Source organism: Spodoptera frugiperda, chromosome 5, assembly GCF_023101765.2.
Source record: "Spodoptera frugiperda isolate SF20-4 chromosome 5, AGI-APGP_CSIRO_Sfru_2.0, whole genome shotgun sequence".
NCBI classification, from domain to species: domain Eukaryota; kingdom Metazoa; phylum Arthropoda; class Insecta; order Lepidoptera; family Noctuidae; genus Spodoptera; species Spodoptera frugiperda.
This window is the reverse complement of record NC_064216.1, coordinates 834,482-855,948: the sequence shown is the minus strand read 5'-3', so window position 1 is coordinate 855,948 and position 21,467 is coordinate 834,482. Positions and strand designations below refer to the sequence as shown.

General features: G+C 37.5%; 2 protein-coding genes across 3 annotated transcripts in view; one reads left to right on the top strand and one right to left on the bottom strand.

The window, feature by feature from the left end:
* LOC118271670 (Ig-like and fibronectin type-III domain-containing protein 1) overlaps nucleotides 1–10,553 on the top strand; it is a 169,145-nt gene extending 158,592 nt beyond the window's left edge. For both annotated transcript variants that reach the window (XM_035587802.2, XM_035587803.2), the window contains exons 24-30: nucleotides 107–274; nucleotides 6,861–6,984; nucleotides 7,278–7,479; nucleotides 7,732–7,904; nucleotides 8,242–8,414; nucleotides 8,490–8,573; nucleotides 8,649–10,553. In XM_035587802.2, coding sequence (XP_035443695.1) covers nucleotides 107–274; nucleotides 6,861–6,984; nucleotides 7,278–7,479; nucleotides 7,732–7,904; nucleotides 8,242–8,414; nucleotides 8,490–8,573; nucleotides 8,649–8,861 — 1,137 coding nt within the window. In that variant the 3' untranslated portion in view covers nucleotides 8,862–10,553. The remainder of the gene's footprint in view (nucleotides 1–106; nucleotides 275–6,860; nucleotides 6,985–7,277; nucleotides 7,480–7,731; nucleotides 7,905–8,241; nucleotides 8,415–8,489; nucleotides 8,574–8,648) is intronic.
* A 5,174-nt stretch (nucleotides 10,554–15,727) lies between these two features.
* LOC118272123 (facilitated trehalose transporter Tret1-like) lies at nucleotides 15,728–19,560 on the bottom strand. Its single transcript, XM_050693729.1, has 3 exons — nucleotides 19,490–19,560; nucleotides 19,049–19,196; nucleotides 15,728–18,393 (listed from the first exon to the last, which is right to left on the bottom strand). Exons 1-3 carry the CDS (start codon nucleotides 19,511–19,513, stop codon nucleotides 17,114–17,116), a joined length of 1,452 nt encoding a protein of 483 aa, XP_050549686.1. The 5' UTR covers nucleotides 19,514–19,560; the 3' UTR covers nucleotides 15,728–17,113.
* Nucleotides 19,561–21,467: the final 1,907 nt, after the last annotated feature.

Below are 21,467 nucleotides of genomic sequence, written 5' to 3'. Positions count from 1 at the left end.
GTATTAGGTAAAATTATACTGAGTTTACAAGCCTAAACAACCTTTAATATGATCAAATTACTTTGTAAAATACATGTAACTAACCTGTATTAAATCTTCTGTTTAGGAACAAACCAAATACACGATGCGTCTGATAATAAAGAAGATAGCGGAAGCAGACGAAGGGGATTACTTCTGTCACGCTGAGAACGCGTTCGGAAAGACTTTGAGACCAGTCTCAGTGAGACTGAGGCCCACCATGCCACACCATAACGTCACTGCATGCTGCACACAAGTAAGTGGATTTTTTGGAAAATGTATTTTGGACAAAGTGATAAACGAGAAGACAGATTGCCTGATGGTAAGCAACACCGTCCGTGGACTCTCGCAACACCTGAAAAGTTACAAGTAATTTGCCGGTTTCTGGGGAAGAGATTGTACCTCTGGTAGCGTCACGTACGCAGTGAAACCCAACGTAAGCATTGTTTCACGTCAGTCTTAAAACGGCCTCATTCCTGTTAGGTCATTTGAAATGTGGAATGGGCCAATACTATTAACTCTAGTATAACGGACACTGTTAAAAAAATTGCTATTGTAAAATATACCTAAAGTGTAGGTAAACAAGTTATAGATACAATTTGTAAATGAAACCTAAAATATCATAGCCTTCTACGTCAACAAACGCCAGTCAAAACTGTAAGCTTAACTCAAGTAGCATAACTGGCAAGACAATTCAAATAGACAACGTGATACCGAACGCAAATACCAACTAATCCGGAGACAATTTCAGCTTTAATTTAGAAGGTTCAACATCTAAATATAAACTATGGGAAACAATAGCCACAGAGATCTTTGGAAACATTAATTTTCAAAGGTCTCTCGATAATTTGATGTGTTTGGGAGTTCAATAACGAAGTTGATCTTATTTGTAAGTTTGATAGCAACTGTTGTTTGTGTAAACGTGTCTTGAAACAATATTAGGGAAGGTACAGGAGAAAACAAATTAAGCTCTGAAAGGAATTTTGGTTTTTGGTCTGATTACTATTTTTGTTTTTGTTTTGTCTTTGTGGTTGTACAAGCTAGCGCAGTACATTTGAGTTCTTTGACACTTTGACGTCATGCTACACGTATGACCCAGTTATGTATAATAAGTTATAATAATTTTATATTTTAGTGCAATAAAGACGCTCCGTAGTATCGGTTGGTTTGACAATTCTTGCGTTTTTGTTACTTGACTCATCCTAATTGCCTCCCGATCTACCTGACACCTGACATCTGACGAATTATATGGACGAGTGCTAGGAACCCGTTCATTTTGGTCCTTCGAGCCGAGCGATTTTGTGTTTTTACGTGCAATTAGTGCATCGGCTTAGTTGGCCTCCCCAACGGGTCTCACCAACCTAAGTTGAGACGGCATAAAGTTTGTACAGAGAGCACAAGATCACCGGCAAACACCAGCTTCTGTGACTACCAGTCTAGAAAATCGGAATCGGATTTTCTTTTATTCTTGTTGACTATGGAGATCATTAATCGTCAATGGGAGATCATCGAAACCATTAAGAAGACTCATAAAAACTTTAACAAGGATCCTGCAACTAGGAAGACTGAAGCCTACATCCGAAAACGAGTAAGTACTCTTGACAGCCTTTGGGCGGAATTTGATATCAACCATTCTAACATTTTGGCCGAAAAAATTGAGGAATCGGAAGAGTACATAAGGAAAGACATTTATACGGACACCAAACTGCTATATGAACGAATTAAGGCCCTGATTAAGAACTATTGTCCTCCGTCGGAGGACGAAGATGACGTGAAAAATAATTCTACGGAAGATCTGCTTAGTGAACAACGTACTAACTTTCGTGCATTGAGCCGACAGATAAATAACATCAAGCTTGACAAAATTACGGAAAAATGGGAGATGGAGGACGAATTACATAATCTGCAATTCCGATGGAAAAACATTGACAATTTGCATCTCAAAATTGACAATATATTAAACGGTGAAGATGCGGCGTACGAGCAAGAATTTTCTGAATACGAGGACAAATTCAAAGCCATAAAGAGGGCTCTTAACAAGAGAATATCTTCCACGGCACACCAATACGAGTCCACTCCTAAAGTCGAGGTTCCAACTTTCTCTGGTGATTACACTCAGTGGCCCACGTTCTTAGATCTTTACAAGGCTGGTATCCATGACAACTCGACTCTGAGCAACTCACAAAAGATGCAACACCTGAAAGGTAAACTGAAGGGTGAAGCTCACCGCCTTGTCCAGCATCTTACTGTATCTGAGGATAACTACAAAACTGCGTGGGAGATTCTATATCATCGCTACAATAACATCCAAATATTATTTAACAAATATATTGAGATATTTCTCAACCAGCGCCCGATCGAGAAGCAAACGTCGGCTGAAATTAAGCGAGTACATGACACAGCGATGGAATGTATACACGCAATACACAACTTGGGAGTGGATACCTCGAGCTGGGATCCACTGCTGGTCTACATATTAGTCCAAAAACTTGATCCTGAAACACGGAGTGACTACAAGGAATCGCGAAAAGCGCCTCGCGAACTTCCCGATTTTGACGAATTCATGTCTTGTTTAGAGACGAAATTCACTGCGCTTGAACCTACGCATAAGAAAGAGAAGGAAAATTGGTCATCGACGAAACCATCCACGTCATACAAAGCCAAAGAAAATGCTCACTTCGGTGCGGGTAATAAGGCACAATCTTATAAAGCTGCCCATGTGACGTCTGCTAAAAATCAATGTATTTTATGCAATGCAAATCATGCAATTTACCACTGTCGGAAATATGACTCCTTGACGACCGATGACCGATTGAAATTAGTTACAAAACATCGTCTGTGTAAAAATTGCTTATATGTGCACGAACGAAACATATGCAACTCTACAAAACGATGTAAAATTTGCAATAAAGGTCATCATACCTCTTTGCATGACTCAGGCAACGAACCGACTGCCTCGACTGAACCGGCATCGAACCGGCAACATAATACGACAAACAACGTGACTAGCGAAGATAACGAGATATTATTGACAACTGTACAATTACGAGTACGTGCTATTGACGGTAACTACTTGACATTACGAGCACTGTTAGATCAAGGGTCACAAACAACCCTTATAACTGAAAATGCCGCGCAGCTCCTAGGACTGCCTCGGCAAAATATCAATGCCTCGGTGACAGGAGTGGGTATCTCAGCGAAAAGAAGCAAGGGAAAAATGCAACTACATTGCATGTCGATTTACAATGACTATAACTTTACCACTGACGCCCTAGTTATGCCAAAACTAGTGAACAGCCTGCCACAAACTACTTTTGCCGACAAGAAATACCCACACTTGCAACATATTCAACTTGCTGATCCTGACTACAATATTTCGAATAAAATCGATATCTTACTTGACGCAAACATTTATTCAGAAATAATAATGAGTGGTTTAATCAAGGGATCGAAACAGCAGCCCATTGCCCAACAGACGAAGTTAGGATGGATTTTGTCTGGGCCTGTACCTACTTTCAACTGCCACGTTGTGCTAAACGGAGTTGAAGATATTGCCAACTATTGGGAGGTGGAAGAGATCGCATCTGAAAACACACCAATGACGCAACAGGAATTATTTTGCGAAGAACTTTATGTAAACACGACTAAACGCTTGCCAGACGGACGCTATGAAGTACGACTGCCGATGAAAGAAGACTTTGAAAAACATCTTGGTCACTCCCAAGCACGCGCCGTGGCCCAATTCAGACAACTAGAGAGTCGCCTTATGAAAGATGAAAAGTTACGTCATAGCTACGGGCAGTTTATGCACGAGTACATTGAACTCGGGCACATGCGCCAATGCACTGAACGCAAGGAGCCTATGTGCTATCTACCACACCACGGGGTACATAGACTGGACTCACTGACAACTAAGCTTCGTGTCGTGTTTAACGCATCCTCAAAAACATCCACGGGGAAAAGTTTGAATGACCTAATGGAATGCGGTCCTAAGTTGCAACAAGATATACAGGGTTTACTGCTCAGATGGCGTACATACCGCTATGTGTATACAGCAGATTGCGAGAAGATGTACCGCTGTATACTCCTACATCCAGATCAGCAACACCTGCAAAAAATTCTGTGGAGAAATAAAACGCCCTATAATCAAGTTGGTTCCGCTGCCGGTAAATAATGAACATGACTCATCAAGATCCACGTTAGAAAATGACGAAAATAAGAAAAATGACGCTTTGACACCGCAAGTGACGCTACGGAAAAACCGAGGCCTGCGATCTACACTAACGAATATGTTACTTTGTCTGCTGATGCTGTCAACATCTGCTATTGAAGCGAATGTGCACACCAAAAGCCTGAACAATAACACGTTGTTCTTTGACAAAATCTCTGACGTACGGATTATACAGGACAAATGGAAATTGATCGCCTATTATAATATGACAACGTATTGGCACAGTATTACTGCAATTGAAAAATATATCTATGCGGTAAACAAAACATGTAACAACGATCACTCATGTGCACCTATTGTGACGCAATTCGCTCACGAACTCGATGAACTTCGACACTACAACGAATTGCTGACGAATCAATACAACATCGTGAAACGAAAGAAGAGAGGCTTAATTAACGGAGTTGGGTACCTGGCTAACACACTGTTTGGCGTACTGGATGACGAATTTGCCCAAAAATACGAAAAGGACATTGAAACTGTCAAAGAGAGAGAAGACCATTTACTTACCTTATTTAAAAATCAAACGTCACTGATCGAAGCAGAGCATAACATCCTGAAAAGAAACGAGCAAATTATGAACACTCAATTTGACCATATCTACAAAAATCTGCGGGTAATATCTGCTGAGATGCACCAAGTTGGAAAGGAAAGTCAAAATACTCTGCAAGCGTTTCATCTACTGTCATCCTTAATATCTGCTGACGTAATCATCTCCAACCTTCGGCGTACGCAGGACACACTGCTTGACATCGTGACCGATATTTATAACGGCCGCTTGAATATACACTTACTAACGCCGGAAGAAATTAAACAACAATTAAATACAATATCAGGCCATTTACAGGATGATGTTGTTATACCAACAGACGATTTCCGAGATCTTTACGGTCTCTTACATGTACAAGCAAAAGTGACAAGGAGATTCTTAATCATGGAAATCAAGATTCCACTGCTAAATAGAGATCAATTCGAATTGAATGACGTCATTGATATCCCTCAACGACAAGGAGATAAAATGATCTACACTTCTACTGAGACGAAATATCTCGCCATCAACGTGAAAAAGGACACTATAGTACCTATGACTGAAGAGGATAAAAATACGTGCATACGACAGACACATAAACAAATGTTATGTCCATTAAACCACCCTGTATATACCATGCAAGTCGGTGAATCACTCTGCAATATGAAACTACAGATAAGCAATGAAAACAAACCGTACTGTCGGTCGGAGGCAAAAGTGTGCACCGATAGATGGATTAAGTTACATACTCGTGACACATGGCTGTTTTCGTGCTGCACTGGATGCTCTATACGAATTATATGTCCAAGTAACATGACGATGCAATATTTACGGGGTAATGGAGTAATCAGCCTTGACTCAGGTTGTACAATCAGAGGAGAATCCTTTACAATCTACGCCCAACATGACTATGTAAACCAGATATACATTCACCCTACAATTGACATAAACGCACCAGTTATATCTACGTTGAACGATTATATGAATATATCACTGCCTGACAATTTCATAGCAGAAAGCCATGAACGATTATTTAAATCAATAAAACAAAACATAGATGATTTGAAGCAATCAGACTTGAAGAAGTTTGAAACCGATGACGCTACACATTACATTATTATTTACTCAATTATATTTATGATGACTATCTTACTGCTCACACTTGCATATTGCAATCTGAAACCACGATGCAGAAATTTACGTCAATGGAAGCCTAATGACTCAAACTCAGCTACTACAAATAATGAGATTATGTTAGAAGAGATAATGGTGACCACATCGGCCGCTCCGCCGTCTTGTTCGCCGCTCCCAAGGATGACCGCGAGCACCGCGTCACAGGGCTCCACAGCGAGCGTCGACACTGCGACGTCACCTACAATCCCGAGGAAAATACGTTTTAACCTTAATGCGAGCACGAGTGACGTGAATTGTTGTAACTAACGTGTATTTTAATTTTTAAAGGCTTGTTTACGTTTATTTGATCTTTTTATATTTTTCTCTTTTTTTATATTTTTTCTTTTTTGTAGTTGGAAATATGTACAAGCTAGCGCAGTACATTTGAGTTCTTTGACACTTTGACGTCATGCTACACGTATGACCCAGTTATGTATAATAAGTTATAATAATTTTATATTTTAGTGCAATAAAGACGCTCCGTAGTATCGGTTGGTTTGACAATTCTTGCGTTTTTGTTACTTGACTCATCCTAATTGCCTCCCGATCTACCTGACACCTGACATCTGACGAATTATATGGACGAGTGCTAGGAACCCGTTCAGTGGTTATCATAGCAGAAAATATCAAATTATTTTTTGGTTTCAATGTTTCTTGTTATTGCGTATCAAGTTGTGATTCGATTTCTTCTTATGTTTCTTCTTATTTTCTTCTTCTTTATGACATTCAGTTATTCAGCATACAATTAAAATTTTACGCATACTGTAATACTGCACCAAAGAATTAATTATTTATCAATTCCTTAATTTGAATAAGCGTTAGCAAAAGTAAGAAACGAAGTTCTGGAACTTGTTGGAGAGACCAGAGTCCAGGAGTTGTTGATGATCATTATGTTTTCTCTCCGTTCAGATGAACGTGTCCTCATCCTGCATAGACGCGTGCAGCTTCCACCTGGAGATGGACAACATCATGGACCGCCCCGAGTGCATGAACGACTTCGACAAGCTCATGAAGTGCGCTGCCGATGGATCTGGTAAGTTCATGTTCAAGTGTAATGGAACAATCTGCCGGCTTCTATTTTTCCTGAGAAATACGACCCGGGTCTTTTCAAGGTCAGAGTGAATAGGTACTTTTTAATTCTGTGTGCTCCATCTTCGGCCACATCTTCGCTTCGGCGTTCTGGCAGAAAGCAGGCTGCGTTTGGCTACCAACACAAAAAAAATGCTCAACTTGATGAGAAGAACAATATTTAACTTGAAAGAAAAATAACAAATTCCCGTAGATATGCTTTTGCATTGCTTCCTAACTTGGAACCCTTGTCACCAGACCACCGTAGTTGCTGCGCATCATGGGGCGTGCCCCGACAGTGCCTCGAGTTGTGCCGAGGCGGCGTGGTATCACGCTCGTGTGCCATGCATCACGCGCGCCGCGCACTGGCGTGCTTCAGAGACGCTGGGCCACGCCTGCCCGGCCCGCCCAGGAACTTACGTGCTCATCACGCACCTACACCCAACTCTGTACTGCTCAGGTAATTCCTGTCCATAAACAACCTTATTTTATAATAACAAGACTTATTTTTCATTGATTGATAAAATGTACTTAATTTCTCTAATAACCTAAAGCCATTATTTTTACGCCCGTCCCTTTTTTAATCATATCAGATTGATTTCCCGTAAGATGTCAGATTATACACTCAATCACTAGATCTCCTGCATAATTTCGAACCAAAATCGCTTAGAAAACCATAATTATTCCTTTAACTAAACACTATTGGAAACAGTTGGGAGCCTCCACTAAAGAATCCTCAGACGGTATACCTGTACCGCGTGTTCTGGCGAGCGTACGGCGCCAAGGTGCCGGAGAAGCTGGACACCAGCGAGACCAGCGTCGTGCTGACCGGTCTGCAGGACGATGTCAAGTACGAGTGCGTCGTGAAGGCAGCTAATGATGTCGGTGAGTAGACCGAAAGACCAGAGCATTACAAGTTGAACTTAGGCAAATTAGTCTTTTGAATAGTACTCATTTGTTCATTTGCCCCAAAAAATGCTTCTTGACAGTATTACTTATAGAAAAAGAACAACTTTTAGTTTCAATCTTAATTATTATGTTATCGGCCATGCTAGAAGCTCATATTTATGAACCTCTAGCATGGCTTGAAACTAGTCGAGTTCCTCGTCAAAACGTGAGTAAGCCGATAACATAATAATTAATTTAGTATGTCTCACGAAAGTTACAATAAAATTATAGTTTCGATCTAGCCATTTTACTTAAGTCTCCGTCTCTGTACCAGGTACATCATCACTGAGCACGCCGATAATGTTCACGACGGCGGGCCAGGAGACCGGCGCCGCGGCCGCGCCCGTCACCAGCGGCGGCGCGGCCCCGGCTGTGGGCGTCGCCGTCGCCTGTCTACTGGTGGCTGCCATACTGCTCGCTGCGGGCTTCTACTATAGATATAGAAAGGTAAGGAATCACTCTTCAATTATATCTAGTGGTGTTGACATTTTCTTTATACTAATGCCAATTTTCCTCTTTCAGAATCTTAGACTTAAAGCACAAGGAGGTGTAGCATTTGAAAACCCAAGCTACCTCAGGGAACCAAATCCTGATACTGCCGTCAATGTAAGATTTTAATTATTCTTTTAATACAATTTTACTAAATCTGAGCATCCATCTAACTTAATTTCTTTTCCACAGGGCACAATGCCGAATGGCTCCGCTAACGGCTCAAATGGCACCAACGGTGTGGCACCAATGGCCAATGGGGTATCAAACTCAGCAGCTTGGAGACAAGAGACCCTGAACAACCCTGGAACTACGGTCCCTAACGCTCGGGAGGTGGACCCGACGCTGTATGAGGAGCTGAAGTTAGGTCACGACGGGGCAGGGTTCAAGAGACTGAAGCCATAGCCCGAGGTGGCGCGCCGCTCCCCGCTCCGCTCGCCGCGGGTGGCGCCGCGCTACTGAGCGACCGCAGCGCCGCCCTACCAACTACGCAACACGACACGGTTCCAACTTTCTCACTCTAATTATTTCATTCTTAATTCGAATTCAAAGTGATTCTTTTTTTTAATAATGTGAGTTTTACTTTTAAAAATTACATTCCATTGGTAATTATTTTTTAAAGTTCTGTGCAAAGATGTCTTCCTTTTTTAAATGTTTTTTGAAAAGACCGTTAAATTGAAACGATTCGTGTTCCAAAAAAGTGAGCGAGTGACCCAATATCGCGTACATAGAACTGTAGTGTTTCTGTATATTCAGATAGTTGAAGTGACGGAGCGGAGTGTAGATAATAAAATATTAATAATAAAAAAAAGTAATTATATTTTCAGTATCGTACTTGTTGTGATTTTAACCAAAAAAAGAAGACCTCATACCTTCTTGTCATTTCATGTAAATATTTATATCTCGCCAACGAAGTGGACACATGTTACTGTAGAATGATGTACACTGTCGTTGGCCGGTAATTAAGGCGGAGTTTCTCTTACGCGCTCGACACAAGTAAAAATGCAATATAAAACTAAAAACTTCATATGCGACAGTGTTTGTAAATATTGAATACCCTTTGTGTGAACGCGTAAAAGAAAATTCGTCGTGAAGTTCTATAGATCACTAGCTTCAGAATAAAGACAGAATACAATTAGGTCATTCTATAAACAAAGATGTGCCTTCAAATGTTTTATGAAGTAATTAGTGATAGCTTAGTTACCTGTTCGGCCTGTAAATTGTATCTAGTGTAAATATATGTGTACACTAACGTTCAATAGTCATTTTGTACAGAGTTTGAGAAAAGTCAAAAGAAAAAATGTTGAATATTTTAATCAAATCGTAAAATTGGTTTGGATCGACGAAAAATAAAGACTTTTCTCTGTAGTATATTATAAAGTAGTTGACAAGTGATTCTGAAACAATCTTTGTAATAAAACAATGAATAATTAGGGACGTTTTGATAAAAATGTAAAAAAAAAAACTAAAAGTATTGTAAAAAAAAGTTTTCGGACTGGCTCTGCCATATCAGTTAAGATTATTTTGTAATAAAATTATGAAATATTATAACAAGTTTCCTTTCGTTCTAAGAAAAGATAATGACCTAATTTCAATATAAAAAAGTAAAATCTTGGTAAATCACTCTATGTATGTACGTAACTTTTTAAATGAATTATTTTTTTCGTTAAAATGATCTCATTGCTGACCATTCCATTGTTTGTCACCTTCCATATTAAAAAAAAAACTTTATCGTTACAACAACATAAAAAAAAAACATCATTTCCTATACGCGTAAAAGAAACATCATCTTTATTTTTTAAATAATTTTCTTTTATTTGAAAGAAAATACATTTTTAAGAGAAAAAAAAAGTAAGAAAGTATTTTTAAGTGAGAAAAGAATATGTACGGATTTAAATAAAAAATGTCTTCTTTGGTAAACTATGGCCTAAATCTCGTACTACCCTCAAAATCTTGGACGTAGGTTGAGAAAACATTGCTCAGATGTGATTGATAGTTTTATTTAGCACTTCTATCATATTAATTGTATAATTTAGATGAACAAAAGGATGTGATTAGATTTGTAAATAATATTAATAAAAAAGGACAAATATGTTACCCAATTGTTTGATTTCTATGTTCACCCATTTCCTTCGTGTTACTACTGCTACTACTGAGAAACTTTCGAATAACCGAAAAATGCCCAGCAATACTTTGCCCGACCCGGGAATCGAACCCGAGGCCCCTTGCCCGGCAGTCGCACTTGCGACCACTCGACCAACGACGCAGTCAACTACTAGCTACTTTCTAAATACTTTAACATCACGTTACAAATTAAAGAACCGCATGTTAAAGTGCATAGAACAACAGAAATAATAGTCCCGTCTCATTCTGTGTACCAACAACTTAAGTCTCCACAAAACATCACTTAAATCTAAGTAACGAAGGAAACAAGTCGACGAAAAATAACACAACACCAGACAACTAACTAAATGTATCTCACTTTGTAACTTTACAATAGAAAATATACCTTATACTTGTTTGCAGTAAGCTCTATTTTCTCTGCCAACGTATCATGGTACAAAATTGTCGGTTGTTAGTCTATATTTTGTTTGGTTTCTAGGAATTTCTTCGAGGAAAGTCCTGTTAAGTATTTGTGATTAAATACCCTGTGTGCATGTAAAGCTTTAAAAGTATCTGCCACGGCTTCAATGGGAGGTAGTGTTGTGTTTGAAGATTACAATAGTAAATGTAAATTATTGATTATGAGTATTTCTTTTTCATACAAAAATATTTACGTATGAGTTTGTTATGAAGGAGCTATCTCTTCCACTATCTCTCCGTATAAGTTTTTAAACTAACATGGTCACTAACACTAACATTAGAACTTAAGACGGGATATTTACCATGTTTACGGATGAACTCATCCGTGATCATGGCGCTTGCAACAGTGCCGAAATATCGGAAACTCATAGACATAAATAAACATGGTAAATATCCCGTCTTAAGTTCTAATGTTAGTATCTCTGAATAATGTGAACCACGTTATGCAGAGTAGAGTCAATGTTTGTTTAACTTCTTTATGTTCTCAAATTGAATTATCTGGTCCGGGGTACGAAATTTCTTCACTATTGTAATCTTCAAACACAACACTACCTCTCATTAAAGTCATTATACATAGTTTACTTTTTTAAATCTTTATTTGGAAAATCGAGTTTTGCTCATTACGTTATTAGGACCGTTGGACAGGTCTTGGTATGCAATGGAAAGAGTAAGGATCTACTGCTCGTTATTGCTATGCTATGCTCCTTGCTCGTTCTTCTCCATTCGAAGCTACACTTTGGAACGAGCACCTAGCTTCACTGACGGACAGACTGACAGACTATTGTTTATTCTTTTCAAAAGTACCTAAGTATAAGGTTTAATTGGAATAAATGATTTGACTTTGACTACTGAGATAAACAATATATTTTCAAGAATACCAGGCTATTGATAATGTTGTTATTTCTATAATACTAAATACACTGACTTTCCTAATTACGCCCAAACGCTACTCATTTGTTTTATATATAATAAAATGTATACATTTAACCGTTTGTCCGCCAGCAATGTTTTAGGAGATATGCTCCATTATCCGGTCAATTAGGCCCCGACCACGATGCAATCCCATACGGGGCGGGGAGGGGGTTACTGGCTCGAGTAAATTGCTCAAAGTGAGACTCCCTGTGTTACCTTTTACTATAGCTCAGGAGTTGGAACCAACTTTCACGTGATGATATATGAAACATAACTAGATGTGTGCATTGCCAAAAGTTTTACAAACGAATTCTGTCTATGTGTGTGTGTGAGAGAGAGAGAGAGAGAGTATCATAAACAGTTTCATGAGCGAATAGTTTTGGTATTTTAGTTCGTGTTGCATTAAGTTGTTATTGAAGTAATTATTGTGTTTATAATGCAATTAATGCATGATAAATAGAGTGTCGTCAATTCTGAAATTAAATTCTACTCGACTTGGTGCTTGACAAGTTGTGCTTAGCTCCTGTCGAGTTATGAGGTTAATATTATTTAGCGTTAAGTAATTTATTTCTATTAAAACCAAAGATACTTTTAAAAAATAAACCAAAAATAATAATAAAAGAGTCTCTCTGGCGGTCGGTTTTTTAGTAAAGCATATTTGCTCATTCCAAAATATAGATTTCGATAGAATACCTTGACTTCTTTACCTAACATTTTACATTTAGACATACATACAAAACTTAACTACAATTCAGTCCTTTTTAACACACCAATCTAGTCCCTAAATTCGACTGAAGCGCTATCTGCAGTATAATTGAACCGGCAGTGTAATGAATTAGGATCCCGACTCCTGCAGCACAATAGATTGCAAGCTGCAGCGGCCAGCCGCGTGGAAAGCAGAACGATCGACACTGCACAAAGGTATGTACTTTAATTACATTTTAAAGTACATAAGTACATAGTTGTGTACTTTTTTACAAAGAAGCAAGTAAATATCCTAAGTGTAATTATACCGTACATAACTACATAGTTGTGTACTTTTTTACAAAAGTAAATGTAACTGTAATTTTATTTAAACTTTCGTAAGACGTACTTACTAAATTGATTATTATGTTATTGGCTTACTTACGTAATTGTTTGACGAGGAACTCGACTAGTTTCAAGCCATGCTAGGGGCTCATATTTTACCTATATATGTATCATGAATATAAGTGTTTAAGTAACTATATCTGTTTAAATATTTAATTGTATATCTATTTACTAATTAATGTTTATTGTATTTACCTGATTTTCAATGTACAGAATTATTAAAAAAAATATCTTATAAACCTACCCAACAATCTACCATAAGCTAACTGACCTAAACATTACACACAACTACTGGCGACTCGGGTGTCGCCAAATGCTGCTCATGAACATGAGCCTATATCAATAAAGAAAACTAAAAAGTTCTCCTATATCTATTCAGAAACTACGAATTCAAAACAGCCGACTCAACGAGAACCCGATTCCTACAAAATACAAACACGAATGTGCCTGAAATTCAGGAAATTAGGGTAAAATGTACAAACGTGTACAGAAGCCAAGGTCGGCCACATTCGGCCCTTACCTTTCTAATTTCCAAACAAACAAGTATAGAATGCAGAACAAAGCTAAACTTGTAATAAAATTCAAATATTTGGTCGCTCGGAATTGCCGTAGAGCGCATATTCGCATATTCGCGGCCAGACCGTGTGATGCCCGAGGGCCATTTGACCTCTGCGAATACAGACACGTCAGCAAAAAATACCTGTAAAGGACTAAATGATTGTGGAGACGACATTTTTCTTCTTACTTTTAAAAAGTAATTATTATCATCATCATCAGCCGAAAACCATCCACTGCTGAACAAAGGCCTCCTCCTTAGTCCTCCACGTTATTATTTAATTATTATAGTAATAAGAAATTGTAATGCCTACTATCGAGTGTTTTGAAACATCGACAACAGTCCCACACATGTCTCAAATATAATATCACTGACATAATTTCATTCATAAACTAAAAACCACGGTTTACTCACGTAAATGAATGGAGAAAAGCTCTACTAGTTTCGAGTCACAGAGGGACGAAAATTTCATTCAGAAATATTATGAATTATAGAAATGAAAACCCGACGAAGACATCTACTGTGGCCACCTAAATGGGTAACGAGTAGCAATCATTAACGTTGTAGATAGTACTTACATAATTCCTCTCTACATTTTACATAAAATTCGCGAATCTTCCAAAAGATTAAACTTAATTGTTTCTCATTTAATTTAGTGTTTGGACTATTGTCAGAATTTGTTAAGGAATTCTAGCCTCTATTTAATAATTAGGCAGGCAGCTATCTTTTGTTTTATGTGTTAAATATACGTTATATCATTTTACATAACACGTGTAAAATAACAAAACTGTTTTTTATTTAATTTAAAGAGAAGAACTCTATTAATATCAAATTATTTCACAAAAAAAAACTATTTCTTAACTTAAAATACCAAAAGAAAGCATTTAAACTAAAGTAAATAATTACGGTTTACTCACGTAATTATATACTGAGAAAAGTTCTACCGCCTGTCGCTTCGGCGCACGCTCCCCATTATGAAGAATCCTCCTCTGCGACTCGAAACTAGTAGAGCTTTTCTCAAAATATTTTCGTGAGTAACCCGTTTTTTTTTTGTGTACATTTAATATATCTCACGATAGTTATTATAAAACATATATTTATACTTCTAACTACAACTCCACTACGTTCTGTAACTCAAAAGTGTACAACTACAAAGATTTCTGTGATTCCCAGTGGGAAGGCAAAGGTGCCATTACCCAGAATGTACAACTATATAGTAACACCTAAACAAAAGTCCATTGTTATCCGCTCACCACGATTACGTCGGACTTTGAAACTTTTGAAGCTGACTTACCAATCTTCGTATTTAGCAAAATGTAAAAATCATATAATGTTTGACTTCTATCTACTTTTCGGGTCACCGGCAGAAAATCAAAGTGTGGGATAGTTATAGTTATAGTGGTCTAATCCAACAAGAATCTGAAGCTGCGGACTGCCTAGCGGGTTACTGGGGTCCGGCTCGATAAGCAGAAGAAGGAACGGGGTGATGATTTTAATCAGTAAGAGTCTGACCTAGAGAAAGGATGATTTTCCCCCTCAAAAAAACAATAAACCTTTGATAATTAGGTGGTTTTGTGTGGCAACTCTAAAAAAATATCAACGTAATGATGTCACTTAAATAAAAAAAAAATATCTATGTGTTACAAACGATAAGACACACTCTAACACTAATACAGAACATCTCAAGATTACAGATTTAGATTTAGCTAGACTATCTAGTTCCGTGTCTTAGGTATCCTAGATTCAATTCAATCTAGACTCAAATATTTGCATAACCTACAATCTCAGGTCGTATCGGATCGCTTGTGTAGTGTGTCTGTAGTATTTACACGACAGTAGAGCTCGTGTAGTCAGTTGCACAGATATCATATTTTTTAAACAAGAAGATTTGTTTTATTAACAAGATTGGCGAAGGAGTCGAAAACTGTAGTTACCCGAAGAAGTAGGTAGAGTGCACATTACTGCATGTAATTCCACTGTACAGTATACACCCATTTTTCACCATTTGTGTTGTAAGTCCCATGTAACTGGTGGTGAACCTAGTGCCATATACTCCGTGGTACTACTGAGAAAATTTCAAAAAACCAAAATAAGCCAAGTAGTACTTTGCCCAACCCGGGAATCGAACCCGAGACCCCTTGTCGGGCAGTCGCACTTGCGACTACTCGACAAACGAGGCAGTCAACACAAGTAATAACCTCTATAAAATGTACACGACAACAACCCATTTCGGTTATTCAGCTATTAACATAAAATAATGAGATGAAATATCGTCCAACACACAATTTTCATTAGTTTTCGCGTTCTACTATAATTTAATTACAAAATTACTGACAAAAGGTTCTCGTAAAATAATTAAAACAACAATTAACTGGCGAACAAAAGATTTAACAGCCTCGCTATTGGCTAGACGATCGTTTATTAAATTAGTAAACTTTTAACTGTATTAAACGTTACTTCTTATGCTTAATTCAATTATAATGTTTAATTACATTTTAGAAGCTCGTAGCGAAGTAACTACCACTTAAACAAGGCTATTTTGGTGAAACTACTCTTATTACTTCTTATACAATGGTTTCAAATCTCCGTATTGCTTAGGTATAATTTACAATATTATTTTTGACAAAACTAAGGACGCCTACACTGACATTATTAGCAACTGTATTCACTGACACATATATCTACCATTAATTAATCGTGTATCCTCTTCTTGGACAAATACGTCAAGAGTCAGGGGATGTCACGACTGTCATGACTAGTGTCAGCAATATTACGTAATTTCGATCGAGTGTTACAAGTGTCGCACCATGCTCTCGATCGCGTGTGACATCCATTACAAACGTGATGTCATCTGCGACTGTCACTGGACCATCGCCACCATTAATGTTCTATCAACAATATTAATCTAATATTTAGCTATTTTTATTACATTAAATAAAAAAATATATAGCTTAATTATGAGTCATTGTTCTAAAACAAGAGTTATAGGCACAAAAATGTCACGAACACTAAAGTACGTAGAATTTCTCAATGGGCAAGTCAAGCCAAGATATCAAATGTCGTGGGGCTAAATAACCCTTAATTGGGCTGCTGGGAACGCCCCTTCGTTATCCTTCTGAGGGCCTTTTGGACCCTTCGACGGAAAACCTATTAAAGTGTCTGATTTCTATAGTGTTTTGTTTAGTTTACGAGAACTATTGTCCAAAACTTAATTGCTTGGATCTCTGAACTCTATTATAATTACAGATTGGAACTGTAAACTCGACATTTGAAAGTTATTGAAAAGTAAATTGCTAAGATTAGTTAAAATTTTACTGTTGAAACTAATTCTAGTTCGTTTGGACACAATACTCCAATCAAATGATGAAATGCTTTACTTTCAGTCACTTTCAAATACTTCTAACTAAATAGTTAGTATTCTTTTGTACCTTTCTATTATCATACAATCTTCTCTGTCCGTCTCCTTAATTAATATCCTCAGATTTAAACTATTTCATGAACATTACACTGGTTGAACTTAACTAACTGTCAATAGTTTACTGTTAGCCACAGCACTCATTTCTAAATGATCATCTTCTTTTGGCATCCTAATATCTACAAACTCTAACTCAATATCTTGCAGTGTCCTATCTTTGGTTTCTGGTAAAATGAAATATAAAAAACCTATACAAATAACTGCTATTACTGTGTACACTCCAAATGTCCCGTGAGCGTCAATCGCATCGAGCATTATTGAAGTAGATTTGATTAAAATCATGCTTGACAAAGCATAGAATATACCTAAAACACTTGTGCCTAATCCTTTATATTCTATGGGAAGTAATTCTCCCTTCAACACCATAGAAACTGGTATAACACCTAAATAACAAACTATATTGTACAGAATCAACAGTAAGGGAGTCAGCCAAGGTACGGTCAGAATACTTTTCTGTTGTAACAAATGGAACAAACAGACTAAACTTAGTAAAACGCATGCCACAACACTCGAATACAACAATAAATGGCGTCGTTTGAATATCCTTACGATGTAGCTCGTTGTCAGTACAGCTAGTATTTTCATCACGTCCAACCCTATCGTATAGTAGTAGGCTTGTGACTCGTCACCCGTTAAAGAGATCATTATTTGTACCACATAAGCTAACAGATAATGTCTGCCACACACTTGAGTCAAGATGATCAACATTAACACCACGGTAAAAGGTTTCAAAAACTCCTTAGACTTCATCGCTTGTAAATTCCTCATCAAAGCTCCAGATTTCCTCGACTTTTTCATATTTCTCAGTTCTTGCTGCGCTGTTATCATTTCTTTCAATTCCTTTTGCGCTTCCGCACCGTTTCCTCTAAGCCATTCGAACGAGGACACGCATTCATCGAAGCGGCCTTTATACGCCAACCATTGCGGACTCTCTGGCCACACTACAGTTCCTAGCGCGGCTAAAGCTGGTGGAACAGATGCTATCCAGGCCATCCGCCTCCAAGACACAGAGAACCCAAATCCATGGCAAATTAATTCGCCAATACCAGTCGCAGAAATCTTGAATATGATGAAGAAACCTCTTCGCTTGGGATGGCTGTATTCTCCTGCTAGAATACTGCAGATGTACAGCCCTCCAAAGGACAAACCTTGAATAGTTCTTCCTGCAATAATAGTTGGCACATTGGGGGCCAGGGCGATGATGACCCAGCCTGTGAAGATGACCAGGTTCATAGTGACGTTGATGAATCTTCTGCCGTAGATCTGCATCAGTGGAGGGAGCAGGAGGAAGCCGACACCGCCTGTCATGCTGAAGGCCGCCGCTGTAAATTTAAAACAAGGTTGCGCTTGTTTATAAATAAAATTAAAGTCATTTCCTTACATTTTTTATATTATTGTAATCGTGGTTTGCAGTAGCAGCGGGCACATAGAAAAAAATGAAATAAAAATTCTACACTTCCTAGTCGTTTTTCCCAAAAAACTAGACGCCTGTCATCAAAAAAGGGGGCGCCGAAGAAATATTGCCGAGGGCACTAGTAGTGCTAAAACTGGCACTAGTTGTTGTTTTTTATATTAAAATAGTTTGTTAAGTCCTTGCCCTTGTTGATTGTAAGTTATCTACAGCACAATAAAATCGTTTATTGCATTAATAATAACGAAAATAAAAATAGATTATATTCAAGTACCTATTTGTTCTCAGGTAGATAAAATAGAAAATAGGTGTCGATCTATAAAAAACTTAATATTTATTTGTCAAAAAAATCTGCCATCGCGATACATATAGGTTTTTAAACTGACATAGTCATTAGACATATCGGAAACTCATAAAAACTAATAAACATGGTAAATATCCCGTTTTAAGTTCTAATGATATATCTACAATCTACAATCGCATTCAAAAGTTTGATCCACCGACATCTTAATTCAAATATTTACAGACTTTCCTCACAAACTTATTTCATTTTGTTTTCTACTCACCAATCCAAGAGGCTTCTCCTTTAGTGGCATGTACATCAGTTGCATCATTCGTAGTATCGGCAGTGATTGCCGGAGTGAGGACCGCAGGGTACGACAACACGAACCCAATGGCCAAATGATGTAAAATCATGGATACCATTACACACCACTGAAATGTAAAAAAAAAAAAACAATAATATCGTCACGCCTTTAATCCCCGAAGGGGTGGGCAGAGGTGCGCATTAGGGCACGTAACCCTTTGCAAGCAAGAATAAAAAATATGTCCTGAAAAACATTATTCAAAAAGATCACTCAACTTCAACACATTTCTCTATCACCACACTTCACTTCAAGAAAACTCACGATAAATCGACTTTTGAGATTTTCGTAAAGTCGAAACTCACAATACACAACAGGATAAAACAATCTTCAAAAAAAAACAGATAAATTTGAAAAACTCACTTCTCGAAATAAATGTGCCACCATGTTTAGTTCCTGAGATGGACACGACCAAACAAATGTAATAGAAAAACTCGACTACTGTCACAGCAAAACAAAACGACAAAAATTGTTATCTCTATTTGTTAATAATTATGTTTGTGTCAATACTAACTGTTGCACGTGGCTTCTCTTATGTACTTAATAAAATAAATATAGTAGTGTCCTCATAAACGATAGATTAAAATTTATTATGTACTCGGTTCTGCCAGCGGCTTCCCGTCGCATCGCGCCTTCCGTGGCATAAAAGTATCCTGTCACCCAAGTCAGGTCATACACTATCAGTTTACCAAATTTTATCAAAATCCGTGCAGTCGTTTCAGCATGATTGACAGTCAAACATCCACACAAATAAACTAAATATTTATAATATTAGTGTGATATCGAAATAAAACAATCATGAAACAATTCGATGATTATCTGTAACCTTCAAGCTGCTTGCCACATGGGACTATGCACCTAATGAAATGAAAGAACTATCAAAAATGGGAATAGTGTGTCCTCTGCCTAAAATTTCGAACCCTACCTATACTACAGTAACAATAAAACTCGTGAACGTATAAAATAAAAAACAAACATAAATATTGAAAGCCGAAAATACGATACAAAAACGAAAAATCCATTCATTAAGTCACGAACGAGTCCATTGTGGCCCACAGTTTGGCCCCAGTGGATCAAAGTAAGCTTAACATTGATACGTGGCCCCATTGTTGGACCCCGCTGTCCAATCCTGGCCTTTCAACTCTCTTCTATTGAGAATTTTCGATATTTCATCCCCACACTGCCATTTCACCTATTTCCAGTTGCAATACCGATGAAAATATAAAATTTGGTCCGTCAATTGGATAAAATAGTGATAAAATTATAATATAAAATAATAAAATAGTGATAGTAATAGTGTGAATATAAAATAGTGATAGAAATATTAGATACGTATTGTCCTAGTGTCGTATAAGACAATATTTGGATAAAACATATTATTTAATGTGTAAAGTTTATAAATGGGAGATAGCTATGTCATTCCTAAGTTTAAAACGTACCTAGAAATATCACGAGGTATTTTAAATCAATGTGCAGTCGAAAGCTTTTGTTTCGGTAAAAAATAAAAAAAACGTGTCTAAAATTTTTTAATTATCTTTCTAACTAACCGAATAAATAGATTTTTGGCAATCTTCTTATATATCTTATATCTTTATATATAAAAATCAATTGCTGTTCGTTAGTCTCGCTAAAACTCGAAAACGGCTGGATCGATTTGGCTAATTTTGGTCTTGACTTGAGTCCAGGGAAGGTTTAAAAAGGTGTTTGAGGCGGTACGAAGTTTGCCGGGCCAGCTAGTTTTAAATAAATAATTTAATAGAAAATTGTCTAACAGACGGGGATTAAAACAATTTATATTTGAACAATTGTTTGTGATTGATTTTTTATGTTAAAATATATTGTTATTTTAGTTATACAGCTATAAAGGACTATAAATATTTATATCCTATTGTTTATTTTCAAATACAAATCGAATTATTAACTTGGTAGCTTGAACTTCAACACGCAAACTCGTGGTCATCGCATACAGTAACGGCACCACTCCAACCCATCTTGTCAAATAAAAGAACATTAAATCTTGGGTATGTCATATAATATGCTTTTGAGTGTGGAAGAGCCATGCATCCAGATGCAGACCAGTATGATACCACGGCCTCACAGAAAACCGACGTGAAATAACTTGCGTTGTGTTTCGTGTGAGTGTTACCGAAGGCCCAATTCCCCCCCAAAGTCCTTTCCAATCTTCCCAATGCCCGATTCTCCAACAACCCTTAAACTAACTAACTTAATCTAACACCCAAAAGGCCGGTAACGCCTCTGGTGGTTCAAGTTTTGAAGGTTTCAATAAAAAAAACTATTAAATGCATTACCATTTATTTAGTCGGAATATGTAGCTCATAAT

Bases quoted from the DNA above. Each gene is read 5' to 3' on its own strand.
- LOC118272123 (XM_050693729.1), bottom strand. From the start codon at position 19,513: ATGGTGGCACATTTATTTCGAGAA. The intron at 19,197-19,489 runs GTGAGTTTTTCA...TTTACATTTCAG, and splicing joins TGGCACATTTATTTCGAGAA to TGGTGTGTAATGGTATCCAT. The intron at 18,394-19,048 runs GTGAGTAGAAAA...TTAAATTTACAG, and splicing joins AGGAGAAGCCTCTTGGATTG to CGGCGGCCTTCAGCATGACA.